General features: G+C 38.2%; 1 protein-coding gene across 1 annotated transcript; it reads right to left on the bottom strand.

Moving 5' to 3' along the window:
- Window positions 1–1,072: 1,072 nt before the first annotated feature.
- Window positions 1,073–23,528, bottom strand: dennd6a (DENN/MADD domain containing 6A). Its single transcript, XM_085407059.1, has 19 exons — window positions 23,113–23,528; window positions 20,664–20,702; window positions 20,414–20,456; window positions 16,228–16,340; window positions 15,958–16,038; window positions 15,154–15,259; window positions 12,057–12,136; window positions 10,732–10,791; window positions 10,566–10,621; window positions 9,080–9,202; window positions 8,084–8,179; window positions 7,568–7,662; window positions 7,338–7,403; window positions 7,058–7,122; window positions 6,886–6,975; window positions 6,498–6,661; window positions 6,154–6,256; window positions 5,625–5,699; window positions 1,073–4,463 (listed from the first exon to the last, which is right to left on the bottom strand). Exons 1-19 carry the CDS (start codon window positions 23,341–23,343, stop codon window positions 4,332–4,334), a joined length of 1,818 nt encoding a protein of 605 aa, XP_085263185.1. The 5' UTR covers window positions 23,344–23,528; the 3' UTR covers window positions 1,073–4,331.
- Window positions 23,529–24,885: the final 1,357 nt, after the last annotated feature.

The raw sequence follows: 24,885 nt of genomic DNA on the forward strand, positions 1-24,885 counted from the left end.
ACCTTAACCATGTGTTTGAGACATCCATCCTCCATCAAACCAGAATTATTTGCCATAAACAGATTTTTATTTTAACCATCTGTCTGTCAGGAACTTGCATTTACCTCATACAGAGAGAAGCAGCAGATTTAGACCTGCTGTAAAAAAGCAGATTATATCTAGGAGTATCTTAAGAATAGGGTGACCAGGTCATTTAAATTTCATCTCCCTTCTTCCACATTTTGAGACACTCTCCACATAGTTTGTTAAAGTTTACTAAAGTAAGCACGTGTTTCAGAGGAAACGTGTCTAAAAACCTTTCTGCTTATCAGACAGAACAGCAGTTTTAACACAAGAAAAAGGAAACACGACACAAGATCACAGAAATAAACATCAGCTTCAATTTATGCTTCTCAAAATCAGGGGAAATGCATTCAAATGACATGTCACATGATCGAAGTCAAACATGTGACCTAAAACTAAACATTTTTATCTTAACGTAGTTTACTGGGATCTGGCCACCCTACACGACACTTAAGTACTGACGATAAACACAATGTTTAAAAATTAAATATCATGTTAATAATGCTAAATGATAATATTGTAAATAATGGTGTAACTGTTTGTAGTTCAGCGTCTCACTGCACTATTTTGATTTTAATCAACTTCTTTCTTATAATTTTTGCAAATTTACAGAATAACTTAAAACTTCATTATTGCTACTTTTTCATATAAATACTCTTAGATTTCATCTCTTTATTTGTACATAATTTGGGTTTTTTGATGGCATGATGTTCCAGTCTCTTATCACACCTCTGTTGGTAAGAGACTTGTATCTTTTGGAGAAAAATCTACAAATTCAAGATGTCCCTGTGCCTCCAGGGCAGTGTAAATATTCTCGTAAAAGCTATTCATCGCTGCAGTGGTGTCACTATAGTTAATAATTAGCAAAGACATCTGTTTGAATAGCAAAATAATTCTCATACATCCTCATATGTGGGCGAACATTTTACTTTACAGCTTTATGTACAAAAAAAACTCCTCAGCTGCTACACTGTGGAATAAGAATAGCCCTCCATTAAAACATTGAAAGTTGTAAAATATTACTTTTTTTTAATACAAATATAAATTTTGCATGGTTGCCCAACAACCAGATGTCACAGGTTTATCCAACCAGTACATTTTTTTTGTCTTTACAGTTGTCTGCTCAATAAAAAAGGCAAAATTCAAAGCATTTATAAAACAGCTGTTAGATGATGGCAGGAAAACAAATCCACAAGCTTGCAAGTCCATTCAATGTTCCGATGATGTACAACGCAAACATAAAACAACTGTATGTGCCGACGTATGTAATCTCTTTCAGAAAAATTAGAGCGAGGCATATCAATTTGTTTTCTGAAAAATCAAACTGCCAAGTTGTTAAACCATTATTGCTTCTACGTTTTAGAAAATGTACAGAAATCTTTGAAATATCACAGATCATAGTGATGCAATCATAAAATTCAACATTTAGCAGGCTTTCTTCATTTCCATGTTTAATCATCGTGTGCTATGAAGGAGCTCTTGTTGCAGCTTGACTTTTAATATAAATTTTTAGCTTTATATCGATTTCTGCACAAAGCTTTTCATTTTGTAAATATGGGCTCTAAATAATCTGCCAGGTTAACTAAAGGTTACACTGACTCACTGCACCATCTTGTGATACAAAGTGGTATTACATAAAGGGCAGCCAGTTGAGATCTCTTTAGTCAAAGTGTTTTTTGTTCGCAATGTGTTCGATAGCTTTAACTCATTTTGAAAGGTCTGAGGCAAAACAAGCAAACAAACAAAAAGTCTCACAATAATTGAAACCTCCTAAAATTAAATATAATGTGAAGAATCAGCATCTGTGTATTATCCTGAGCAACCGTGACCACTATTATACATAGAAAGTTCATTGTTTGTTAGTCATTAGAATGAACACATTTTAAAGCACAGCAGTGCCATTTTTGAAAGCTCCACCCCCTCCCCAGCCATCTATCCATTTTCTGCCTCTTTTTTGGAACCAGCTCACAGGGCCAGCAGCCTCAGCAGAGTAATCTAAAACTCCCTGTCACCAGCACTTCTGGGGAGACACAAGTGTTCACAAGCCAGCTGAGAGACAATCTCTCCAGCGTGTCCTAGTTTGCACTGAGACCTCCTTCCAGTAGGACATGCCAAAGACGCCTCATCTAGGAGGTGCTCTGGAGGCATCTTACACCGATGAACCACCACAACTGCCTCCTTTCTATGTAGAGAAGAGCTGCTCTACTCTGACCAAGCTTCGCACCCTATAGCAAACTTCAGAGGAAGCTCACAGCTTGTATCTGCAGCCATCACTCAGTACTCACAACAGTGAGGGTAGAAATGTAGATAAGCAGCTTCAGTTTAACACCCAGTACCACAGCTGACTCCACACAAATCTGTTTGCCCAGCTCTGCTTCCACTCCACCCTCACTCCTGAACAAGAACACACAAAAACCCTCCAATTCAGGTAGCAACTTATTCCCAACCCACATGGGGCACTCCACCCTTACTGAGTCTCAGACTTCGTGTCATCCAAACTGCTCTACAATCAAGAATTTTTTTGTCAGGTGAATAAAACAGAACAGCTTCTATTTATCTTTATACAAGTTGATGATAATTTTCAGGAAAAAACTAAACTAAATATAGAAAATAAACCTTTTTAAAATCAAAACAACTGACAGTTTATTTCAGTTCATAGCAAGGACTTGAAAGTGCATTAAAATAATTGCTTAAAAGAGTTGTTTTGGCTTTTAAAAAGTTTATTTTTCTATGAACGATCTCGAGCGGAAACGGATACGGTTTGATGCTGCGATGAGAAACAAACGTTTAAGAATTGCGCTGAATTGAAAGAGTAAACAGCTTTAAAAATGCCAAATCAAACATGTGGCGCCAACTGCTGCGGTGATCCCCCACTTTTATGACCCAGAGCCTTCCTTTCTTTCTGGAAAGAAAGGAAGGCTCAAGCTTCAGTTTTTCACAATAAAAGTCCATTCCACCATTTTAAAATTTTTTAAAAATATACGAAATTAGAATATACTTCAAGTAAAAGTGTTAAAATGGCCAAATAACTTCTAAGAACAATTTGTGAACCCTTTAAAATTGAAGTCAATAAGATACAGGAATTACCTGATTGTGATAGTGACACAGAAACTAATCAGGAGAAAAGAAGAAAGTTCACAAACAACACGCAGAAAGTCAATCTCTCATTATTACCGATTATCATAAAACAATTATTATCTCTAGACATCAAACTAGCTCATATTTTTTGGTGTCCTCTCATTCATTCAAATGAAAAACTTTTTTTCCTTTTCATTTAAAATAAAAAATAAAAAATAAAAACCCCGAACAGATATCTTATAAATTTGCATTTCTGCAAGTATTTTTCAAATGATCTATTTTTCTTTCTTGGTGGATACGGGCCTGTCGGAGGAGATTCTACATGATTTTACACAAGAGTGACACAAAACTTCAGATGTTAAAAGAACAAAGCAAAGCAAACAACAACAGAAAAACAAACAAATATAAAGACCATTCTGAATTTCATTTTGATAGGTCATGTAACGATCATGTGACATGGATAAAAAAAGATGACTGGCTCCTGCAGAGAGTTATTGCAGGGGTCGCTGGTGGTTAGTGCTGTGTGTGTGTGTTTTAGTAACATCACATTATAAAGCACTGCTTGGCTCAGCTTGTTTGCATAAAGGTGTGAGAAGGGCACACTGGTCCAATTATGGATGAAGTGCACTTCTTCGGGAAACTTTTTACATTTCCAGATTTTGTTCAGTTAGACTGCAGCGACCCACCATCAATGTTTAAAAACAAACAAACAAACAAAAAAAAAATGTTAAGGAGGTAAAAACGTCCAGGGTCAAAGGTCAGTAAAAGTCATCTTCTTGTTGCTTGCGCACGCAGCCTCAGACTGTTCAGAAAATGCTATCAGGATCGAGCCCTCCAGGCTTTCTTCATGTAGTAATGTAGCAGTGATTAAAAAAAAAAAAAAAAAGTAGCACTTTCTAAACACTTCCTGGTCGATCCTGGTTTGACTGGTCATCTTAAAAAAAAAAATAAAAAATACCCACATGATCACTGACATGCTGTTTAGTCTGACTCATTGAGAGCTGGCACCCAAGTATGTGCTTTCCATCTTAGACCAGAGCAGATTTAAACTGGCACCCAGTCTGAGTGAAAGGGTCCACATCACCCTCACCTTGGAAACCGACTGGGAGGAGAGCCACCAAGCCCCCCCACCCAAAACTTTAAAACAAGCTTTAACTGGGGGTTAGTGTTGCAGCCTGCAGGGTTAGAGGTCAGAGCGTGGTGGGCTTGTGAAGGATGCCCTGCAGGTCCTCTGGTAAGGTCAGGATGACACCCTCGATATGGGCTCTCAGCTTCTCCAAGGTCCCGGGATGCACTGGTAACTTCTCCCTCTCTGCCTGAGTCTGCAGCAAAGAGCACAGTGAGACAAAAATGCTTCATCCAACAGGCTGAAGATGCAGCAGATGCAAGATACCAGGTGCATCAGCAGAGATTACTAACAAGCACAGCCATGTATGCTGTGTCAGTAAAAGTAAAGTAAAAGAAGGAGGAATTCAAGGCAGGGAGAAATTTTTTATTTTTTTTTTATTTTTATTTTTTTTTTTAAAATTTGATGGACCTTGAGTTGAAGGTCATCTGCCCGAGAAAGAAGATGACCTTTAACCTGTCATCCTCCTGGGCGTGTTCAGGCAGCTTCCAGTGCCTGCATCCTGTTCTGACCATTTGCACTGTGTGTTTTGCAATTTCAGACACAGCTCAAACTTTACAGAGAATAAAGATCAATTTCTGCTTCAAGTGAACCTGAATGTCATGTTTTAAATCAGTTTTAAACTGCACAGCTCCCAGACCTGAAAGAAGCTGGGTTCCCACAGCTTAAGCCCGGTTAGATTTAAGACTTTGGCACTCCTCCTAAATTTATTTTAGTTTTTTTAAAAAGGCTTGTAATCATGAATGATGTCAGTTCTTCATTTCTTATGATACATCCATCGACCCATCCATGCAACACATAAAAAAAAGTTCTATGCTACGCACTCACTTCACTGCCTTATAAAACACTAGCACACACTTTAATCCAACAGATAAACCGGTCATGTTGCCTATGGTTCAGATTCAGTGCAGTTTTACAGTAGCTGAAGTTTCTCCCAGATATTCACATGCTTATTTAGCTTACTTAGCACCATGTTAGCATCACTTAACTCCTCCCAATAAATGACACCCCAGCCAGAAGACCTGTAGCCAGTGCAGTAATTATGGTGGATGTGCAGCATGTTGACACTGCACTGAATATCTAATGTAAAACAAAAAACCTAGTTTGGGGTGTATGTCATGTGTGTGCTGACTGAGAATGAACAGATAATGCAGGCACATTTTGGTTTTGATTTTTATTGGTCCGTGCCCAAAACCTTTTGACCTCAACATCTATTAACTTTGCAAGAAAAGAGAAAAGCTACAGGACTATTAGCTGTTGTGCTAGTAGCAGAGCCGTAGTTTAGCAGTAAAAGTACAGGAGGTTTTAGTAGAGGCAGTAATATTAAAGTTATAGACCATGAATCATCTTTACAGACCAGTTTGTCTTTCAGCTTCAGGACCAGATCGACTGTCTCCACCTCTGTGTGCTTCTGGATTCTCTTCTGGAGATCCTGCAGAAGAACAAATGACATGGAGATCGATAAAGGTGTCTGGGACTCAATTCAAGGGTACTCATTACATTTTATGACTCAATTCAACACTGATATTGTTGAATTGAGTCGATGTTGACTGATGGCCATTAAGATATACAGAGCTTTAGCCAATGGCATCACTTAACTACTTTCTAACATCCCATCTATGTAAAAACAGAAAATAATAATAATTATGCTCAACTTTATGTTCAGAGAGCCAAAGCCTCAGACCACTCTAAACACAGTTAGTTTAATCTTGAATTTGTATGATGCTTTGGATATTGCCTTTTCATGGTCCCTCAAGTTCCACCCACCTGCTGTTCAAACCTTGAGGAGCCAATCAGAAGTTAACTTAAAAGCATAAAACACTAAAATAATGTTTCAGACAGACTCAGCCCGATCTTTATACACTCCAAGCCTTTCTCCTCCTCACCTCCTCACACAGCGCTTCGAGGTGCAGGGCTTCCAGTTTCTGCGTCATCTCTTTCCTCCTGTTGCGGAACCAGCCGTCAAAGTTGGGAGACTTGAGGAAATGCCTTTAAATTTAAGAAGAGAAAAAAAAAAAAAGAGAGAGTTCATATGACACTCGGGATAGTCTGCATTCCGACAACATGTCAGTGATTCACTACTGACATCCTTTCAGTCTGTGTTACAATCAAACCATTCATACTTAACCCAGTAAAAACCTCTATGGCTTATGAACTTAAAAATACAGATTTCCATGTGATAAATTAACTTCTGCAGATAGATTTTTTTAATAAAGGCTTATGCCTGCACCTGTAGAGTCCTATCCAGTCTCCTTTCAGTCTGGACGTAAGCTGAGGTCCAGCTTTCTCCAGTGTCTTCATGAAGTCCTGCTGTATGAACGGTCGTAGCTGAGGAGGACTCTTCCAGGGACTGATGGACTTTTGGAGAGGCATCAGACTGGCCACGTACCGCTCCTGCACCACACGAACAAATCATTTTAGTTGAAGCCTAAAATGCTTATTGTCATTTGTAAAATTAAAATCACATATTTACAGCTTCGTAGCCCGATGTATCAGAGTTAAATCCACTTCTGTGAAATCTTTCAAACTCAGATTCAACTCTAAAAAACACAGCATTCATTATAGAGTTCTTGGATCTGATTGGAGGATACCACATACATAAAGTAATTGGTTGTTACCAGTGGAATGATGAAGCTTTGTGTCAGTTCTAAGAAGTAGCGCCGAAGAATTGCATTCTGGGCTGCAGAGGGTCTCTTCTGTTGAACACCCTGCAAAACAAGAAAATGCATAAAAATATTTCATATTTTCAATAATGAATAAGGGGATGCTTAAAAATGGGAAATATCTCACCTTCTGAAGCTGTTTGATGATTTCTTCATCTTTGTTGAGATACGGTTTATATGCAGTGTACACACCTACAGAACACACACACACACACACACACACACACACACACACACTTATCAGACTGTTTTTTTAGTTATTGCGGGACCTCTTGCACAATTTGTCGGTGTGTGTGTGTGTGTGTGTGAGTGTGTGAGTGAGAGATTTCATGTAATATTAAAAAAAGTAAAAAATCTTTATAATACAGAAAAATAAATAGAATAAAAGGGGGATGTGAAATATCTACCGGGTTTAGAGTCCAGAGTTTTGAGGTTTTTCAGTTTCTTGACTTTCATCTGCTTGGCCATCTCTCCTGTGAGTGCCAGGTGGTGAAAAGAGTGATCAGACAGGTTGATATTTCTCCTCCATTTCAATACATCATTACCTACTTCATTAACACACTTTTTGCACAGAGACATCTTTTTGAACAGGTTTGAGACCCTGTATGTCTCAGTTTGCTGAAGCTGTAACGTTTACCTGCTTGTTTCATGTCTCCGATGCGGATGATGTGCGGCCAGTGCTGCAGCGTTTTTGCAAAAAAAGGATTGGTCACTCCTAGAATGACTGACGGCCTGCGGAAACACAGATTAATAACTTTTAACACCAATAAGCAGAAAACAATTTTCAACACTCAACAAATTTCTAACAAAGTAACTTCTGTTCATTGGCTCCCTTTTAAATTAGAATTTCAAACATCCTGAATGACCACGCCCTATCATCACTTTTTTCCAGCTGCTGTATGGAGTGGCAGCCTGTTCCAGCAGCTCCTGTTGCTATATTTAAAATTAATTTAGGGACTTTATTGCATGATTAAATTGATTTATTTTCCTTGCTCATTTTGATTTATTTGAAGGTGAAATAGATACTTTTTGTTTTACAAATCTACTCGTGGCAACAGACTCTTCACCAGCTGATCGCTCCACTGTCCACAAATTTATCCCAGCTACTAATACCAATGACACAACAGCATGGCGTCATTTTATTTTTACTTACGGAGCCTGCGTCCTGGTGGTGTACTCCTTAAACTCACTGTCATGAATGGTGAAGTACGGCCGGAAATCACTGCAGTAACGCAGAGGAGCAATGCAGCTGCAGAGGGGGAAAAAAAAAAAAACATTAAAAATGTTAGAAAATGTTTTAAACTAGAGTGTTTACTGAACCTTCTGACAAATTTAGAAGAAGAAGAAGAAGAAGAAGAAGAAGAAGAAGAAGAAGAAGAAGAAGAAGAAGAAGAAGAAGAAGAAGAAGAAGAAGAAGAAGAAGAAGAAGAAGAAGAAGAAGAAGAAGAAGAAGAAGAAGAAGAAGAAGAAGAAGAAGAAGAAGAAGAAGAAGAAGAAGAAGAAGAAGAAGAAGAAGAAGAAGAAGAAGAAGAAGAAGAAGAAGAAGAAGAAGAAGAAGAAGAAGAAGAAGAAGAAGAAGAAGAAGAAGAAGAAGAAGAAGAAGAAGAAGAAGAAGAAGAAGAAGAAGAAGAAGAAGAAGAAGAAGAAGAAGAAGAAGAAGAAGAAGAAGAAGAAGAAGAAGATAAATGTCAGTCTTAATATTTGAATTTTAATAAGTTTTGGTACATCTGGCATTTTTGTGACTTTTTTCAACATAAAACACGTGAAGGCGACAGGATTAAGTTGGGGGGGGGGGGGGGGGTTTATTAATAAAATCACACTTATTTTGTAGACATCTCAAGTATTCACATTTTAAATATAATGCGCTTGGCCTAAACAAATCAGCATTTTACCGACGCATATGACAGTGTGCGTTGGATGAAAAACACCTGTCTGATCACTGTACAAACAGAAACATATGTAGACCGACTCATTTGCTGGACTATAAATTACACTTTATAACACATTTATAACAGGAAGACATGTCTAGGTGTCATACATCAAATTTTCCTGAACATGAAGACACAAAATTATATAAAAATTAGCTTTGGGTTTGTTGTTAAGTACTGGTCTATATATTATCCTGGCACAATAACCGCTGCTAACTTACCTGACCAAAGCTAGCACAGTATCAGATGACTCGGCTGGTGATGGCGCCATGACAACAAGTGCCTCCCCCAGCAACACCAACTCCCAAAGCATCTGGAGATGGAAGAAGACTGGATAGAAACACCTGGGGGGGGGGGGACGACACGACAATGAGTGGAGTAAGTCTCTTTCCCACTGTTTGCAAACCAATTTCAAACCAAGTCAATTTTGGCAACGTCAAAGACACATGGCTGTGTTACATTCTCAGGTTGAACCTTGTTGAACTGCTAGATTTCAATTTTATTAATTTACCTCAGAACCTGAAGGTCTTAAAAGGTTTCAGCAGATTTGGTCAGGAGCACAACCACCAAGCTGGGTGATTAATATTCTTTTTTTACCTGAATACAGAATATGCTGATTTACACAGCAGAGCACCCAAAACAGTAACTCTGACCTTTTAATAATGGGCATGACTATTCATTTTGTCTGCACCTCCCCCACAGAGACACAAGGTAGAAGCAAGTTTTCAGAGACGCCAACTAAACACTGAAATCAACCCTCCTTGCGAAAGACCTGTCTTCACTTTCTCTCAGTGTTTTTGTTTTTTTTGATAAGCAGTTCTCCTCAGCTGAAGCATTAAGTGATATTGTTCTTGATTCAGTGACAGTACCATGATTAAGCAGCAGGTGGGGACAAAACATGTCCGAAGCAAGAAGAACACTGTGACAGAGGACTTAAATTTCTGTGTTAAGGCTACCCTGTAGGTACACGTTACACCTTAACCTGACGTGTACGTCCCTGGAAATTCACACCGATGCAGTTTGCAGCCGACTGGCTCGTTCAGTGCCACGCACCAGGTTTCAAACAGATCAGTGAGAGCATAACAATTATTACCTCGATGTAAGTTCAGCAATATAATGACACACATTTGTAACAAATGGATGGAGATCGCCTTTCTCGACTTATAAAATAGGGGCCCAAACATCAGATAACATACACCAAATACAATCCCAACATACATTATCATACCAAAGCAAGTCACTAAAAAAAATATCCAAAAATTACCTAAACAATCCTAACATATAAATAACGCTAATCCAATCTAGACATTGTCACACAACAATAATGGTAAAATACATAAAATATGCTGGCAGCACGGTGCAGAAAGAAGGTCCCGAGTTCGACTCCACCATCTGGGAGTACGGTGGAATTTCTGCGTGAAGTTCCTCCCACAGTTCAAAGAGATGCAATTATTGAGGTTAGGTTAACTGATGATTCTATAGGTGTGAATGACAGCTGGGATACACTCTAGCACCCTGATAAGCAGAAGAGAATGGATGGATGCCGGCGACCAAGACTTGCACGAAAAGACAGACTGGGACATGACAACAAGCAACTTAACACCAATCACAAGCTTCAATGTTGCAATGAGACTATTACGTAACATAGGTTGCATCTTAGGCTCTATAAAGATTTAGTCTAAATCAGCCTTGACCTGCAGGACTCACCTGAAGAGGTCCACTTCATGAATTGTTGGGAGCACAATGGACACCATGCTATCACTCTAAAACACAAAAACACACTTTCAGCTTTAATATTCACATAATGCTCAGTGTGTCATCAGACATCATACAAACAGACAGAGTGTTTGTGCGCACGCGAGTGTAAGATCACCTGGGCGGATTGGACCAGCTGTGACGTTCCTGGTTTATCATAAGAGGTTGGGATGCGAACCTGCAGCACATAGCACAGATTTTCATCAGAGAAACAATGATAGACAACGACATTTGTAATTAGTGACGGCCTTTTCTAATTCTGTTTAGGTCCTTCTTACTAGTATTATCCACAGGCATATGGAAGAGTTTGTCCTGAAAAGAGGATCATGCAACTCTTAAATGGCTGAAGTCATGAAAGAGTGCATCTTTAGCAGCAGTTGGGAACATCATCTCAAAGATAGGAGCAAACCTCACTCCACATTATGTTTAGTGCAATCGTAAATTCATGAACTGAATCATCTGTAAACTTTGGAAACTTCTCTTTTTGGACTGGAAAAAATCTTTTTGCTTTGAAGTTTGTTTGAACTTTTACACAGAAACTATTTTTAGTTTCTTGTTTGCAGTTATTTTTTTGTTTAAATACTACTAGCACTTTAATTTGTATTACTTAAATAATATTATTTATTTCATTTTTACTCTGTCATATTGAGAAATGTTAGAAATACATTTGATTATTTTCAAATTCATATGCTTCCTGGGTTTTTATTTTAATTTGCTGTGGGACGAGACAACAGGGTGATGGAGCATAGAACAGAAGGTCTGCCCACAGGAAGCGGAGATAAGAGTTACTGAAATAGTCGTTGTCTAATCGAGTAATTGAAGAAAATAATCTTTAGTTACAACCCTACCCTAGACTTACAACATTCATCCTTACAATAATCAAACTCGTTTCATAGTTTTACGAGCATGTCTGGAGTCATTGTAGCCACTGCTGTTGTTATGCTCCCTACCAGCAACCACGTAAAATTCAAAGACCCACTCTAATAACACGTTTTGATCATTAACAGTGAACGACTGCTGAATTAAAGCACTTTGAAATCAGATTTTTATTTTATTTTTTTTAAATACAAATGTATTAAAACACTCATTAAAGTGATAAACTTAACTAAACCAAACCTTCAGTCCCAGAACTGTACCAATTTGTACTCTTTAAAACAAAATAAAAGACATGAAGGACACAGAAGTAGTGAACCAACTTCATAACATTGAAAACATTGAAGTTACCTCACTAAGCCCCTAAATGCTGCTTTAAAGTACAGGTTACTGCTGACTGCGAAGCAGTCTTGTTCTACCTGAACAAGACTGCCTGATTAAACAAATATTTGCCTATCGTGGGAAATTGAATCGAGCCATCTTTAAAGTTATTAATTAGACCTGTTCTTTACCTGTCACAACATGTCAAAACTAAACATCTGCTGGTTTCAACTTAGTGCGTGAGTGTACCTTGAGGACTACACCCATGATAGGCAGCGTCAGGATTCGTCCAGGATGAGGCGTTGGCCAGCGATCGATGTCATTACAAGCTATCAAACACAACAACAATTTTGAATTAAAAAGGATCTTCTCTGAAAACAGAAAAAGGATTTATTTAAGTATACAGAAATAATTGGCTGCCTCTCTGATATTCTTCATCTTCTGTGGCAAGACAAGTTCACAATCATGGAGACTGGTCAGCAGCTACAGTCACTGCTTTCTGACTTGGCAAACCACTTGTGATTTACAATTCCTTAGTCAATGTGCAATCAAACTTTCAAAATAAGGGGATCATCCCTTACCAAATTAAAGATGGCATCATTGCCTTATACTGGTCGGTATTAATCTATAATCAACTAGAATCTACAATCCCTATAAATAGTTTCCAATTAGACATGGGTAAAACAGTGGGTTGGCCGACCCTCCATGGCTGCACCTGAGAGGTGGGAGTGCCCAACAGGACAACCCCTCTTTTAGTCCACACTGTCTCCACTTATAGTTCATATACTCTGGTCCGAATCAGCTGATGAGTTTGTAAACTTAGTTTAGAACTTTTTTCACATTGTTTGGTTTGGTGTTTTTTTCACATAAGGAACTCCAAGCAAGCCAAAATGCATCACTACAAACCATGTGAGTCTATGGGCTCAAATTGTGGTCATAAATATTTTGTACTTGTAAATCAGGATTTGTATGTGTAAAAAGAATTTGTGTGAGTGTAAAACAGATTTGTGTGTGGACTTAAAATAGGTGTGAAACTGCACTCAAGTTTCAAGTTACAAGTACGAATTTTGACCCTGTTTTCCTTTCATCTGATTGTGATTGACACGACATTGGCCAAATTTAACTATCCAAACAGAGAACAGATGGGTTTGGCTGTCGGAGGAGCGCTTTTTTGAACTGCAGGTCCTTGAAGGGTAATACAGTTTGAAGCTGGAGGATCTCTATGTAAATATCCGATAGAAGCTAGGTCCCCTAACTTTCAGTAGCTGTTGAAAGGATAAAGTTGTGGTATATCAGTGGTTAGAAATACCATTATTACTTTAGGATTAGTTTAACACAAAGTCAGGGCTTGCCTGGGACCATGGCTGTGAGTCACAGTGTGCAGCATAAAGGTACTTTCACATCAGACGCAGCATGTGCTGCTAATGCTAACTAAAAGCCAAGGATCCAGAATTTGTTGCACTGGCTGCTGGGCTCTGTGGGTTTTTGCAGCAGCTCTACCTGTACTAGATGCACCTGCTCATTGTCGTTTCTATCTCTGACTTTATGTCCTCTTCAAGAGTTTCTGGTTTTTTTGCTGGTTCTTCAAATATTCAATAAAAACATGTATGCTCATTAATAACGAAGAAAGCTTTGTAACTATCCCCACTAGTGAAGACTGTCATTTCCACAATACTGCCCCCCCCCCCCCGGTCCGCAGCGCTGTTGGAAAGGCCCTGGAGGTCCCTGTATTAAGCACATAAACCTGTGACACAAAAATCACCAAACTGAGACCACCACAGACTGTTTTCCTTCGTGTTGATGAAGGAAAACACTGGGCTGGCATGTAAAAAGGCATTTATTCCCTTCAAGGACCTGAAGCTCCATAAAGAACCCCTCCAATAGCCAAACACACGTATTTTTTGGCTAAGTCCACACACAAATCTGTTTTTTTTTTTGTTTGTTTTTTTACACACACACACACACACACACACACACACACACACACACACACACACACACACACACACACACACACACACACACACACACACACACACACACACACACACCCCCACCCTGATTTACAAGTACAAAATATTTATGAACACAATTTGAGCCCATATGAATCCACTCACTGGCCAGGAGCAATGAGCGGAGCAACAAAAGTAAATACAGGAAGAAGGTGCTGTATTCTGGACCACTGGAGAACATGGAGAATTTACATTCATTTCACATCTAGCTGCTAGCCCCTACAGACCTTTGCACATCTGCAGTACCTTCCCACATTGAGAATACAAAGCATACGTGGTTATGGGATATTTTTTTAATCTCAAAATTGTAACATACACCTTGCATTTCGTTCGGATGATGGTCACATCACACCATAAACAAACAACTCTGGGGTTTATTCCTTCAAAGGGTCACAGTGCAGCTGTTTTGGTCTATACATAAGTCCAATTACTGTGAACTAAATGGACTAAACACCACAGGTGTGAAAACACACTTATCCACAATCCTCTCTTGGTTTTCTTGGTTATTTTGTTTTTGCAGCCATATCCAACTTTAGATACTTTTTCAATGAGACACCTTAGGTAGTACCGTTTACCATACTCTCACATCTCACTGCACCAATTATTGATTAGGTAATTTGACTGACTAATTAAACCCTATTGTGCGTGGGCTCTCCTTGTTTGTTACTAGCCTGGATGAAATTACTGAAAAGCAGTACTTCCAACACATATTAGATATTAAATACTAGAGACACTGACTTTAGAGGGAAAAACTTGAGGACATTTCTATTTTGTGGTTTTTGGTTAATGAAAGTAAAGAAAAACAAACAAAAAACAAAAGCCGTTTTAGTCATTTTAAAATTATATTTATCTTTTTTTTACTATTTCTCTGAATTAGACAGTGACAGTTTGGTTTGGCTGTCAACATCTTAAATTGTTCCTTAGTTCTAAGTAAAACATCTTTTTCAAGTCTGACCATATCAATGAAATCTCATTTTGCTGTATTCTTGAAGTCCTCAAAACCTAAACAGACGAGAGGAAACTCATTCCTGAGAACAGATATAAAATACATGTCTTGTGATTAAATGTGCAACAAACTGGTTTCTCTAAACTTTGTAAGAGGCCAACCAAGCTTACGATGACATCTGATAAACTGAGAAGTCTCAGTACAGCGGACCTGCTGCCAAGCTGATACGTTGTGCCATAAAAATAAAAATGCTGAAACTAGATGTAACTAGGATGTGAAAGCACTGTAAAAGTGTGAACTAAGGACTGTGTAGTTAACTCTTCTGGACCACACGGAGCTGAGACAGGATTACACAAATGATTGCATACAGACAGGTAATCAAACTGACCAGCCTCCAGGCAGGGCTCCTGTTTCTCAAAGTATTCAGGAGCCATAATCTTCAGCAGCGAGTGGAAGAAGGTCACATAGGGCAGCTGACTGATCAAGACGAGAGACTGGAAAGAGACAGGCACAGCAAGAAAGAAAGAAAAAAGAAAAAAAAAAAAAAGAGGGAATTGTATTTTCAGACATTTCATCAGTATGTAATTTTTTTTAGTGGTTTGATTTTGATTTTGTCTGAAAGATGTCAGAATATAGTGAGCCGACAATCCCTCATTTTGTCTAGTAATAGATTAAACCCCAAAGAGCAAATAAAAACTGCAAATAAAAACTGAGAATCAAACCCAAAGCTTGAACTAGTATATGCTCGACATGGGCCTTTGTTTCTTATTTTAACCCTCTGTATACCTGCGGTCATGATAAAGTATAATGTTACATTTGCACCACATTAAAAAAGCTTTTTGAAATAGCGTCGGGTAAAAATAAATCATTTTAGATAATTATATATATCAAATTTAACATGCATGCAGTTTTTCTATCAAGGAGAGCACTAATACAGTTAATCACAATGTAACCTTGCCTGAAGTGGGAGTACTACTATTGTAAGCCTAAAATCATAACCAAAAGGTGTTGCTGAAACCATTTAATCTCTGAAATATGGAGAGAAAAAAAATCGCTTAAAACCATTATAAGTCCTATTGTGGTAACAGGAAGCATAATCTCTCTCAAATTTTTTAACACAGTGCATTGTGTGCTGGATCCTTGTTCATGCTTAAGTTTTCTGTATTTAGTCCTCCTGCAGTTTGACACTGACCTTCTGGAAGTATCCTCTCTTCAAAGATTTGTCTCGCACCTGACGGAAGTACACATAACCATAGTAATGGCCCTGCTCCCTCTGTAAAACACACACACACACACACACACACACACACACACACACACACACACACACACACACACACACACACACACACAGCAAATTATCAGTTCACAGATTCTTATTTTACTCTCAGCACACAAAACTCTACACTGTGCAGTTTATGTGCCTACAGAGCTGTGTGTGTGTTAATGAGCGGTGCCTAACCTTCAGACAAGGTGGCGCATCTCTGTCAGTGGTTTCCAAGAAGCAGCCAAGTGACGTCTTCCTGTTGGAACCCTGCCGGAACCGGAAGCAGAACTGTGTGTCACCAAGGCAACCTGGAAAAAGAGGGCAGAGCAATGACCGATTGTCACCCACAGTAAACAAGAGACATTTTAAGACCTGAATAAAAACATATGGGAGAAAATCAGCAAACACAGGAAACCAATCATGTTTTTGTGGTGATGCATGGGGTTTAATTTAATTAAGCTTAAATAAACGTTTGTTTATAAAATATCCAGACAGCCACCCGGATTTAATCCAAGATGGCTGCAGTGTTTAGAGGATTTCATTAAAAGCCCAGCTTATCCCAGCTTCCAAACACTATGCAGATAAACATGGTGAATACATATAAATATGGATGTATATTCCAGTATTTTCTAAGATCAGACTAGCATATAGAACCAAAATATACATAAGCTGGGGAAAAAATAAAAATCACTTCATAAAGACACATTAGCAAAGGACTGCTACAAAACTTTAGGAACATTCAAAAACTTGTACTAAATTATTCTTTAAACCCAAGTCTCTTGTGTATGAAAATCAAAAAATATACAACTTAATTTGTTCTGAAGAAGAAAAACTGCACTGTCCTCAGCTAACTTTAAACTAAGATTATAAGTGTGATCATAAATAGATTAAAAAAAAAATCACCTTTGAGAAACAAAAACACTGCAGAATCCACCACAACCTATTTCTGTACACATCTGCACATTAAAAAATGTACGCTGCAGAAAAATGTGACATCGATGAGCACTGGTCAGCTCTTCTAGCCTGCATCCTCTGGTCTTTTAGGCAAACAGGAAGAGGAAAACGAAAGAAAAAAGGAAACAGGAAGTCCTGCATAAGCCATGAACCAGAAGTTAACCTCAGCAGGAGGTCAACACATCTTTAGACAGAGAAAATGAGCTTTAGGACATTCAAAGAAAGACAAACACTTCAGCTCAGGCTGGTAGACTTAAAAGCATTCCACTTCATAAGTCACGCATACATAAGCACACACTACCAGGAGCACCAGAAAAGGACAGCCAAGACTCCATGACATCATTCAGTCGGGTTGCATTCAAGACCACACAGCATGAAAACAGGCCACTGCTGCCGGACCACAGCTCTGAATTAATTTTGAGTTTCTAGTCACTCAAACACAGTCCGAATACTTCTGTGTAGAGCTGGGCGATAGAACGATAACGATATGTATCGCGATATAACTTTTACTCGATAGAGAAATTAAGCTATCGCGATAGACCTCGCCGCTCTTGTCCTCTAAAAAAAAAATTTTTTAAAAAAATTTAAAAAAAAAAAAAAAAAAAGGTCAGCCAATCCAAATTCAGTAGCGCAGAGCCGAACCAATCACAGCCGCAGCGTCACGTCGCGTGACTTGTTACGTACAGCACAAGTGCCAAGCCGCACGTGTGTTTGTTTGGGAAGCAGCCAGCGCATAATGGAGGAAATGAGTGTGCCGACTAGAAAAATCAACCGAGCGTGACCGAAGAGAAAACAGATGATGGTACCAATGCCGAAGAGATTGTCGAACGGAAGAGCCATAGAAGTTCCGTAGTGTGAAGGTATTTCGGCTATTTCAAGTCTGACAAAAAACAGAGTAGCGTGCACTGTAAATTGTGCCGAAAGCAAGTCTGGAAATACAATAAACTGGTGCATGCGTCACACTGTGCGCCACGTTATTGTTTCGGTGAAATGAATTTCTACAATACTGTTACTGTTAATTGTACTCTCTGCAGTGTTTAAATGCTTACATATACACACAGTTACTGTCCGTCCACACATACGACTCGGTTCTGCTTCTATGCCCCAGCTTTGTTTACTTTTTCCCACCGAGGCTTCTAGACTTCTGATTGGCCAACATTTCTGCACGGTTAGGAATCTAGCGCCACCTGCTGCTTTGGCATGTTCATAGCAGCGTTTTCCTTCATTTCTGCCTTTATGTGTGGACGGGATTATTTTTTAAAACGAAAACGGAAAATCTCCGTTTTCAAAAATACCCGTGTACGTGTGGACGTAGCCTCAGTCTCTGACTGGAAGCGCTAATTCGTCATTCGGCTTTTGTCAGACTAAAGTAACTGTTAAAACTGTTTGAAAAGCTAAGCTATACAACAAGGAGAGATTGAGAATTTCCTTTTAGTTCTCAGTTTATTTGATATTGACAAAAGTTAGTCAGTTTTGTCTGTTCTTCTGTAAAACAAACTAAGATTTATTTTTAGAATTAATATTTTGTTTCTAAGTGGAACTGACAATTTAGTCTGTTTCGTTTGTTCTATTTTGAAACTTAAACGCTTTAGCGGCTGCCTTTTGTGTAGTTTGCAATATTTACCTTTATTTATCTGAAAAAGTCTCATGTTCCTTAAGTACATCTACCCTGTTGAACTTATTATGGGAAATAAATATTTAAAAACAAGCTGCTGATTATTTCACATTTTACTTGTGAGCAACGGCACATTTAAATCTTACAAATATAGTTATTTGGCTTATATCGTGATAGATATCGTTATCGCCTGAAATGAAAAAAACATATCGTGATATGAAAAAATCTCATATCGCCCAGCTCTACTTCTGTGTACTTAAAGAAAGACTTTAAAGCTCTTTGCTTTATTTTCCACAAATCACATCAGTCCCCTTTTAACAACAAGTTGACCAATGCCACGTAGAGTTCACAGGACAGGCAGCATCAGAATTAAATACGTTTTTACAAATGACTTGACTTTTTACCCCCCTCCCCCAGTACAGATGAAGAAGAGGCAGGTCTGAGCATCTCCACTTAAATTGCTGCTTGCTCGGCCTGGAAGGAAACGGATGGAGGTAGTCGCACAAATGTAGAGCAACCTTACATCTGATCCGATTACTGGCCTATTCATTTATGCACAATAACTTGTTTTATAAAGCTCTATTGGGTATGAGACGCATGAAGAGTCAGCAGTTTCCAAATAAAGAGCACAAAAAAAATATTCATCTGTCACCATTTATTCTGAATTCCCAAAGTGGATTAATGACAAATTATGCCAAATCTGTTCAGGATGTAAGGCTAAATTATGGACGACACACACACAGAGAAAGAGAGCTGCAGTTCCTCAGTTTAATGTCTCTCTCCCCCTTTCTCTCTGACAAACACCTACAGTGAGAGATATATATAGCAGCCCTGTAAGCAGTCTGTCCTAATCCTGTCTTCAAACTGAGGGCAGCAGGCTCCTTTAGCTTCACCCCCCTCTGACTCAGTAAACTAAAACACACACCTGCGGGCAAACACACAAAGCCACAGTGGTGTTTGTACATGGGTGTGTGGTGAGTGCGCTAACCACTATACCGTAATCTATCTTACATTTAATATTTTAGTAATTTAAAAAAAATCTAAGAGTATCAGTGAAAAAGATACTGAAGTTACCAAAAAAAAAAAAAGAAGAAGAAGTAAAAAATTTTATGACTTAATGCTGTTCAGCTGATATCCATCCACCTACAGTTACTTCTCCAAATATTTATGGACCTATGCAGTGGATTTCAAACAATCAAGATGTGACTGAAGTGTAGACTCTCAGCTTTAATCCAAAGTGTTTAGAAGGAGTATTGCATTAACTACAGGAATGACTGTTTAGGAATTACAACCATTTTTATACACATCCCACACAGAGTTGGAAAGAGCTGCACCTAGCATTACAGCCAACACCTTGTATAAACTAGGTCTTTTCAAGCAGCACCCAACCAGATGTTAGCAAATTTTTCCATCACTGATGAAAAATCTGAAAGCTGTTAAAACAAAAACAAAAAAAACAATAATGTAACGTGTCTCTCTCATGACTACAGAGGTGCAGAAAGAGTGCCTATTTTGTATAGTATCTAGTTTGCAAATCAAAAAACGTGCAGTGCGTGAGCTCTTCTGATGAGGATGTGCGTGTATTTGTCCGTTTTAGATGACCTAGTTCAGGCCACAGATTTTATCCGCCATGCTTTGGTTCAATAACATGTGACAGTAACGGTACTTAATTATGTCATCAAGCCTGTCAAACTGTAGAATGGTTCTGAAAAAGCAACGAGGCAAAACTGGATCTTGATTTGCATTAGAACCAGCTCCAGCCCCAGTTTGGTGGATGTGAGATAAGAGAAAAAGGCTGAAACACAAACTCACCTGAGTTGGAGTCAGGGAATGAAAGGTAGCAGATGCTTGTTTTCTGAAAGAACAGCAAATATTTAGTTTATGTCCTTACCTCTTTTATTACATCAGCTCAGGTTTACATACCCATACTAGGCTTTGCCTGCCTCAGAATGGGCCTTTGTGAATCAATCCATCAACATGTGATGCTTTTTAACATGTCGATAAATGTTCCAAAAACAAACCTTTCTTTAAAAAAATAAAGAATAAATTCAGTGTAACTCACCTCTTTCTCCGACAGTTTGGAATGATGAGGGTAAATGACCTGAAAGAGAAAAAACAAACAAACAACACTTTACCCAAAGAAGAATCTCACAAACGCACAACTGAAAACTTTGGTCAGCCTCTATTATGTGCTGTGCTTATGTTGTTAAACTGTAAAAAGAACTGGAAAACTGTAATACAATGCAAGGATGTTATAAACTGATTTTAATGTGACTGAGAGACAAAGATAAAAACTAAAACATAAAAGTTAAATTATGTTTTACAATGAAGATTTCTTACACCATAAAAATAAATAAATAAATAAATACAACCCAATAAAAACCCACAAACACACACAGAAGTGAGCAAATTCAATCAAATAATTTTTTTAAACTACTGAATAATGTTAATTGTTTACACAATACACACAATTTTTGTAGTTCTAAGTGTTCCCATTTTAAGCACTTAAAAAAAATAGCTGTACTTTTACAATTTTAGATTTCCTTTAGTATAAAAACAATCTACAGTGTTTATATTTTTCAAACTAGAAATGTATCAATGACAACATTTTGGTTTAATACTTGTGTTGAGATTTGTTTTAAAATGTTTTATTAAACATTTTAAAACAAAACTTTTATAGTCCTTTCAGTTTTTCATGGCAAAATTTGTTAATATTTGCCCAGTTAAAAAATGTATCTTGCATTTATCTAAAAGTTTAATATTGAACTTTATCTATAGTCAAGTTAGAGGTGGGAATCACCAGACACCCCTCGATACAATATTAACAAAATATTTCTCTCAAAATATGATACTGTTGCTATTTTTAACATTTTGTGATGTGCTGCATTTTCACAACATATATTGCGAATTATCACTTTTTTTAAAAACAGCAAATTATCTCCTTAAGTTAAACTTTGTCAATATTTATATTTTATCTAATAAGATAACGTTATCTTCAACTACACCAAAATGGTCATTAGAACCACTCACAAATGTTGCTGTAAGTCAGAGTAAGCCTGCTATCAGTCTGTGATTGAATGAGGTCAAGTTGGCAATTACATGCAATCTGTTTCTGATAATGCACAATTAACTGTTATACACCATCAAAAATCACATCTGTTAATGTCTACCTAGACAGAAATTAATATTCAACTATTATAATTGCTCTTAACCAGCTAGCAGCTAGTTGAGTTGAGTCCCTTCCAGTTGTGCTCGTTGACAAAGACTCATTCAGAGCAACAGCGGCCTCTTCAGAATCAGAATCAGAATCAGAATACTTTATTCATCCCGAGGGAAATTAGGGGTTACAGCAGGCAGCACGCTAATGGCGCATGCGCACTCACAAAGGAACCTTCTGACCAACTTTACACAAACATTGGCAATCATTCTGCATTTATAAATTAGACAGCAATTATTTACATACCTTCGACAGTCTCTCTGACAGCGATTTTCAGTCAGTCCAAGTCAGACTGCAACTGTCTGCAGAAAGGATGCCTCCTGAACTGCTTAGCTTTGTCAAGCTAAGTGTGTCCAGTGGTTTTGGTTGAACCAGTTTAATGTTAAGTTTGTTCAGCTAATGTTACCTCAGCATGGTGAAGCATGAAATGAGCCATCTTGTTCATAGTACTCCCAGAGTATTTTAAATATTTAATTTAAAAATCAGTATCTGGTATTCCTATATCATTACAGTATCGTGATACTATGCTGTATTGATTTCCCCCCACTACTAATTCAAATCAAGTAAAATTTTGATATACCCATTAAAAAACAAACAAACAAATATGCTGATCCATGTGCTGCACTGCTGATAGTACTGCTGATGAATTTACCGTACTAAGTACTATATCCAATTAGTAAATCAAAATGATGAAATGCTCTGTAGTCTTAGTGTAGCTCAGTCCCCTGGAGAAAGTGAAACAGAAAGACCTGAAGAAGTCTGAATCTGCATAGTTGTTTTTCATTTAAACATTGTTATCAGGTAACTGATTAATGTGTGTTTCTATAACTCCTGTGAGGTCAACAGGTGTTGGGGAATTTTTTAGCCTTTGTGACTTCAGTAGGATTCAAAACATTTGGGTACCGTTTTAAGTTGAATTATTTTTTTTTTGTTTTTTTTTTTAAATATGCAACTTTCTGCAAAATACGTCCATTTGAAGTTATAGCCTGAGTGATGCAGTGGCTGCTGGGACGGACTAACTTCAGCTAAGGACACCAAACACGCTTCCCCGTAAGCTCGGCATTGTCATAAAGTGATCCTACAGTAAAATGTTCTGCTAGTTTTGTGAAGCGCGTGTGTACTCGTGTAATCATTGTTAAATCAAAGAGTGGCAAAATGAAAGCAGCTAATGAAAGTGATTTGTTCACTCCCCTCCAAGAATTAGCCCAAGCCTAAAAAACTGCTAACTTAGACATTTGTAGCCTCACTGAGTTTAACATGACCCCGCTGTCCCCGGCGGATACTTTTGTCTCACCTCCACCGCCTGTCCGAGCTCCAGGTCGAAGCCGACCACACAAATGCAGTGCAGCCAGGCGGAGAAACGGTCCCAGGGCAGCAGAAGAGCCTCCTCCGTCTCCTCGTCGCCTCCAGGCCCGGGGGGTAGCGTTATTTCCTCCGCCGGGGAGATGCTGCTAGCGTCCTGGTCGTCCAGATCCTCCGACTCTTCGACCGGCTCCCCCAGCTCCTCCGGGCCTTGCAGAGCCATAGCTACGGCCCGACACCGGACACAGAGATACTCTGAAGAATGTTAACCGTTTCCTAAATATGTTTAATGGTATTTCAGGCCAACTTGTCCGCAGGTAACAACAGGAGACAAGGAGGGTGCAGAAAGTAGCCACTTAGCTTCCAATTAGCATTTCAGCAGCAACGTATTACGTTCTTTGTGCAACGTCATCACGCACAAACGTCCCTGAGCTGACTTCTACATGCCGTATTAAATAATCCATATAAAATCAATAAACAAATAATTACGTAGTTGTTTTTAATATTTGGTCTAATTTTTTCCAAATGGTTTGCACACAGACATAAAAAGAAATTTTTAAAAAGACATAAAACAGGATAGAAGAGATTTTTCTTTTCAAATCAAAGCTTTTAAAATCAAAATTATGAGATCCAAAGTCAAACATTAGACCTGCTAAGTCACAGCATAACCTAGTTAAGGCAAAAAATTCAAAGCTAGTAAACCTAAATATAAACCTAAACTATATGTAGAAATTAAGAGATGTTTATGAGATTTTAAAAAATTATTTATTTATGTAGCAGTTTTCAAAAATAGAAGTCACAAAGTGCTTTATACAGATAATAATCTAAGTAAGAGGTGTCAAACATGGCCCAGTGGCCAAACCCAGACACAGGCTGACAACAGGTGTAGTTCAACACACTGTAAAGTGCAAGCGATGAAGTCAGTGGTTATCACAGTGTTTCAGTAGCAGAAATTCAATGCTCCTCATTTTGATACCAGATTGGTTTCATCTTTCTTAAGATCTTGGTAGTGGCTCAGCTGGGTGTTTTCAGATTGTACTTGAACTGGCTCAGAAACACTCCTGGTCTAAGATAAGAGATACAGCTGCAAAATTTAAAATACTACGAATACACGAAAGACCTATGACAGTATATGCAATTGATTAAGGGGAACATCTGCACCATATATTAAAATGCAATAATAAAAAAAAAGCTAAACGTCTTTGTTTGTTTGGTGTATTTTTTTTCTAAATAAGCTGTAAGATGTACATTGGCAGGAACCTTGGGTAAAATCCAAAAAGTTCTTTTGTTTGATTGTTGTTTTTATGCAAATTAACTTTGTATGTTTTGCACATATTGGGCTGAAATAAACAATTTTAGCAAGAGGCAGATGACTGAAGAAAATAAGTGAGAGAGGAGGACAGATAGAGAGAAAGATAATCAGGAAGTGCATAGGACCGGTAAGGAGGAAATGAAGGGAGCGATGAAGAAAATTAAGAGTGAAAAGGCAGTTGGTCCAGTGACATACCTGTAAACGAATGGTGATGTCTAGGAGAGAGAACAGGGGACTTTTTAACCAGACTGGTTAACACATTCTTGGAGAGTGAGAGGATGCCTGAGGAATGAAGGAAAAACTTTATTTCTTTTCCATTTGACATTAGAATTGACGAGATTAAAGGAACACCTCAGGCTGAGATGGTTTGAGCATGAGCGGAGGGCAGATGTTGGATATACTATGCAAAGGATTTTGAAGAAGGAGCTTCCAGGCAGGAGGAAAAGAGGAACA

Source organism: Rhamphochromis longiceps, linkage group LG5 (assembly GCF_057381845.1).
Source record: "Rhamphochromis longiceps isolate RC_006_pf linkage group LG5, R_longiceps_female_GT1.1, whole genome shotgun sequence".
Classification (NCBI taxonomy): domain Eukaryota; kingdom Metazoa; phylum Chordata; class Actinopteri; order Cichliformes; family Cichlidae; genus Rhamphochromis; species Rhamphochromis longiceps.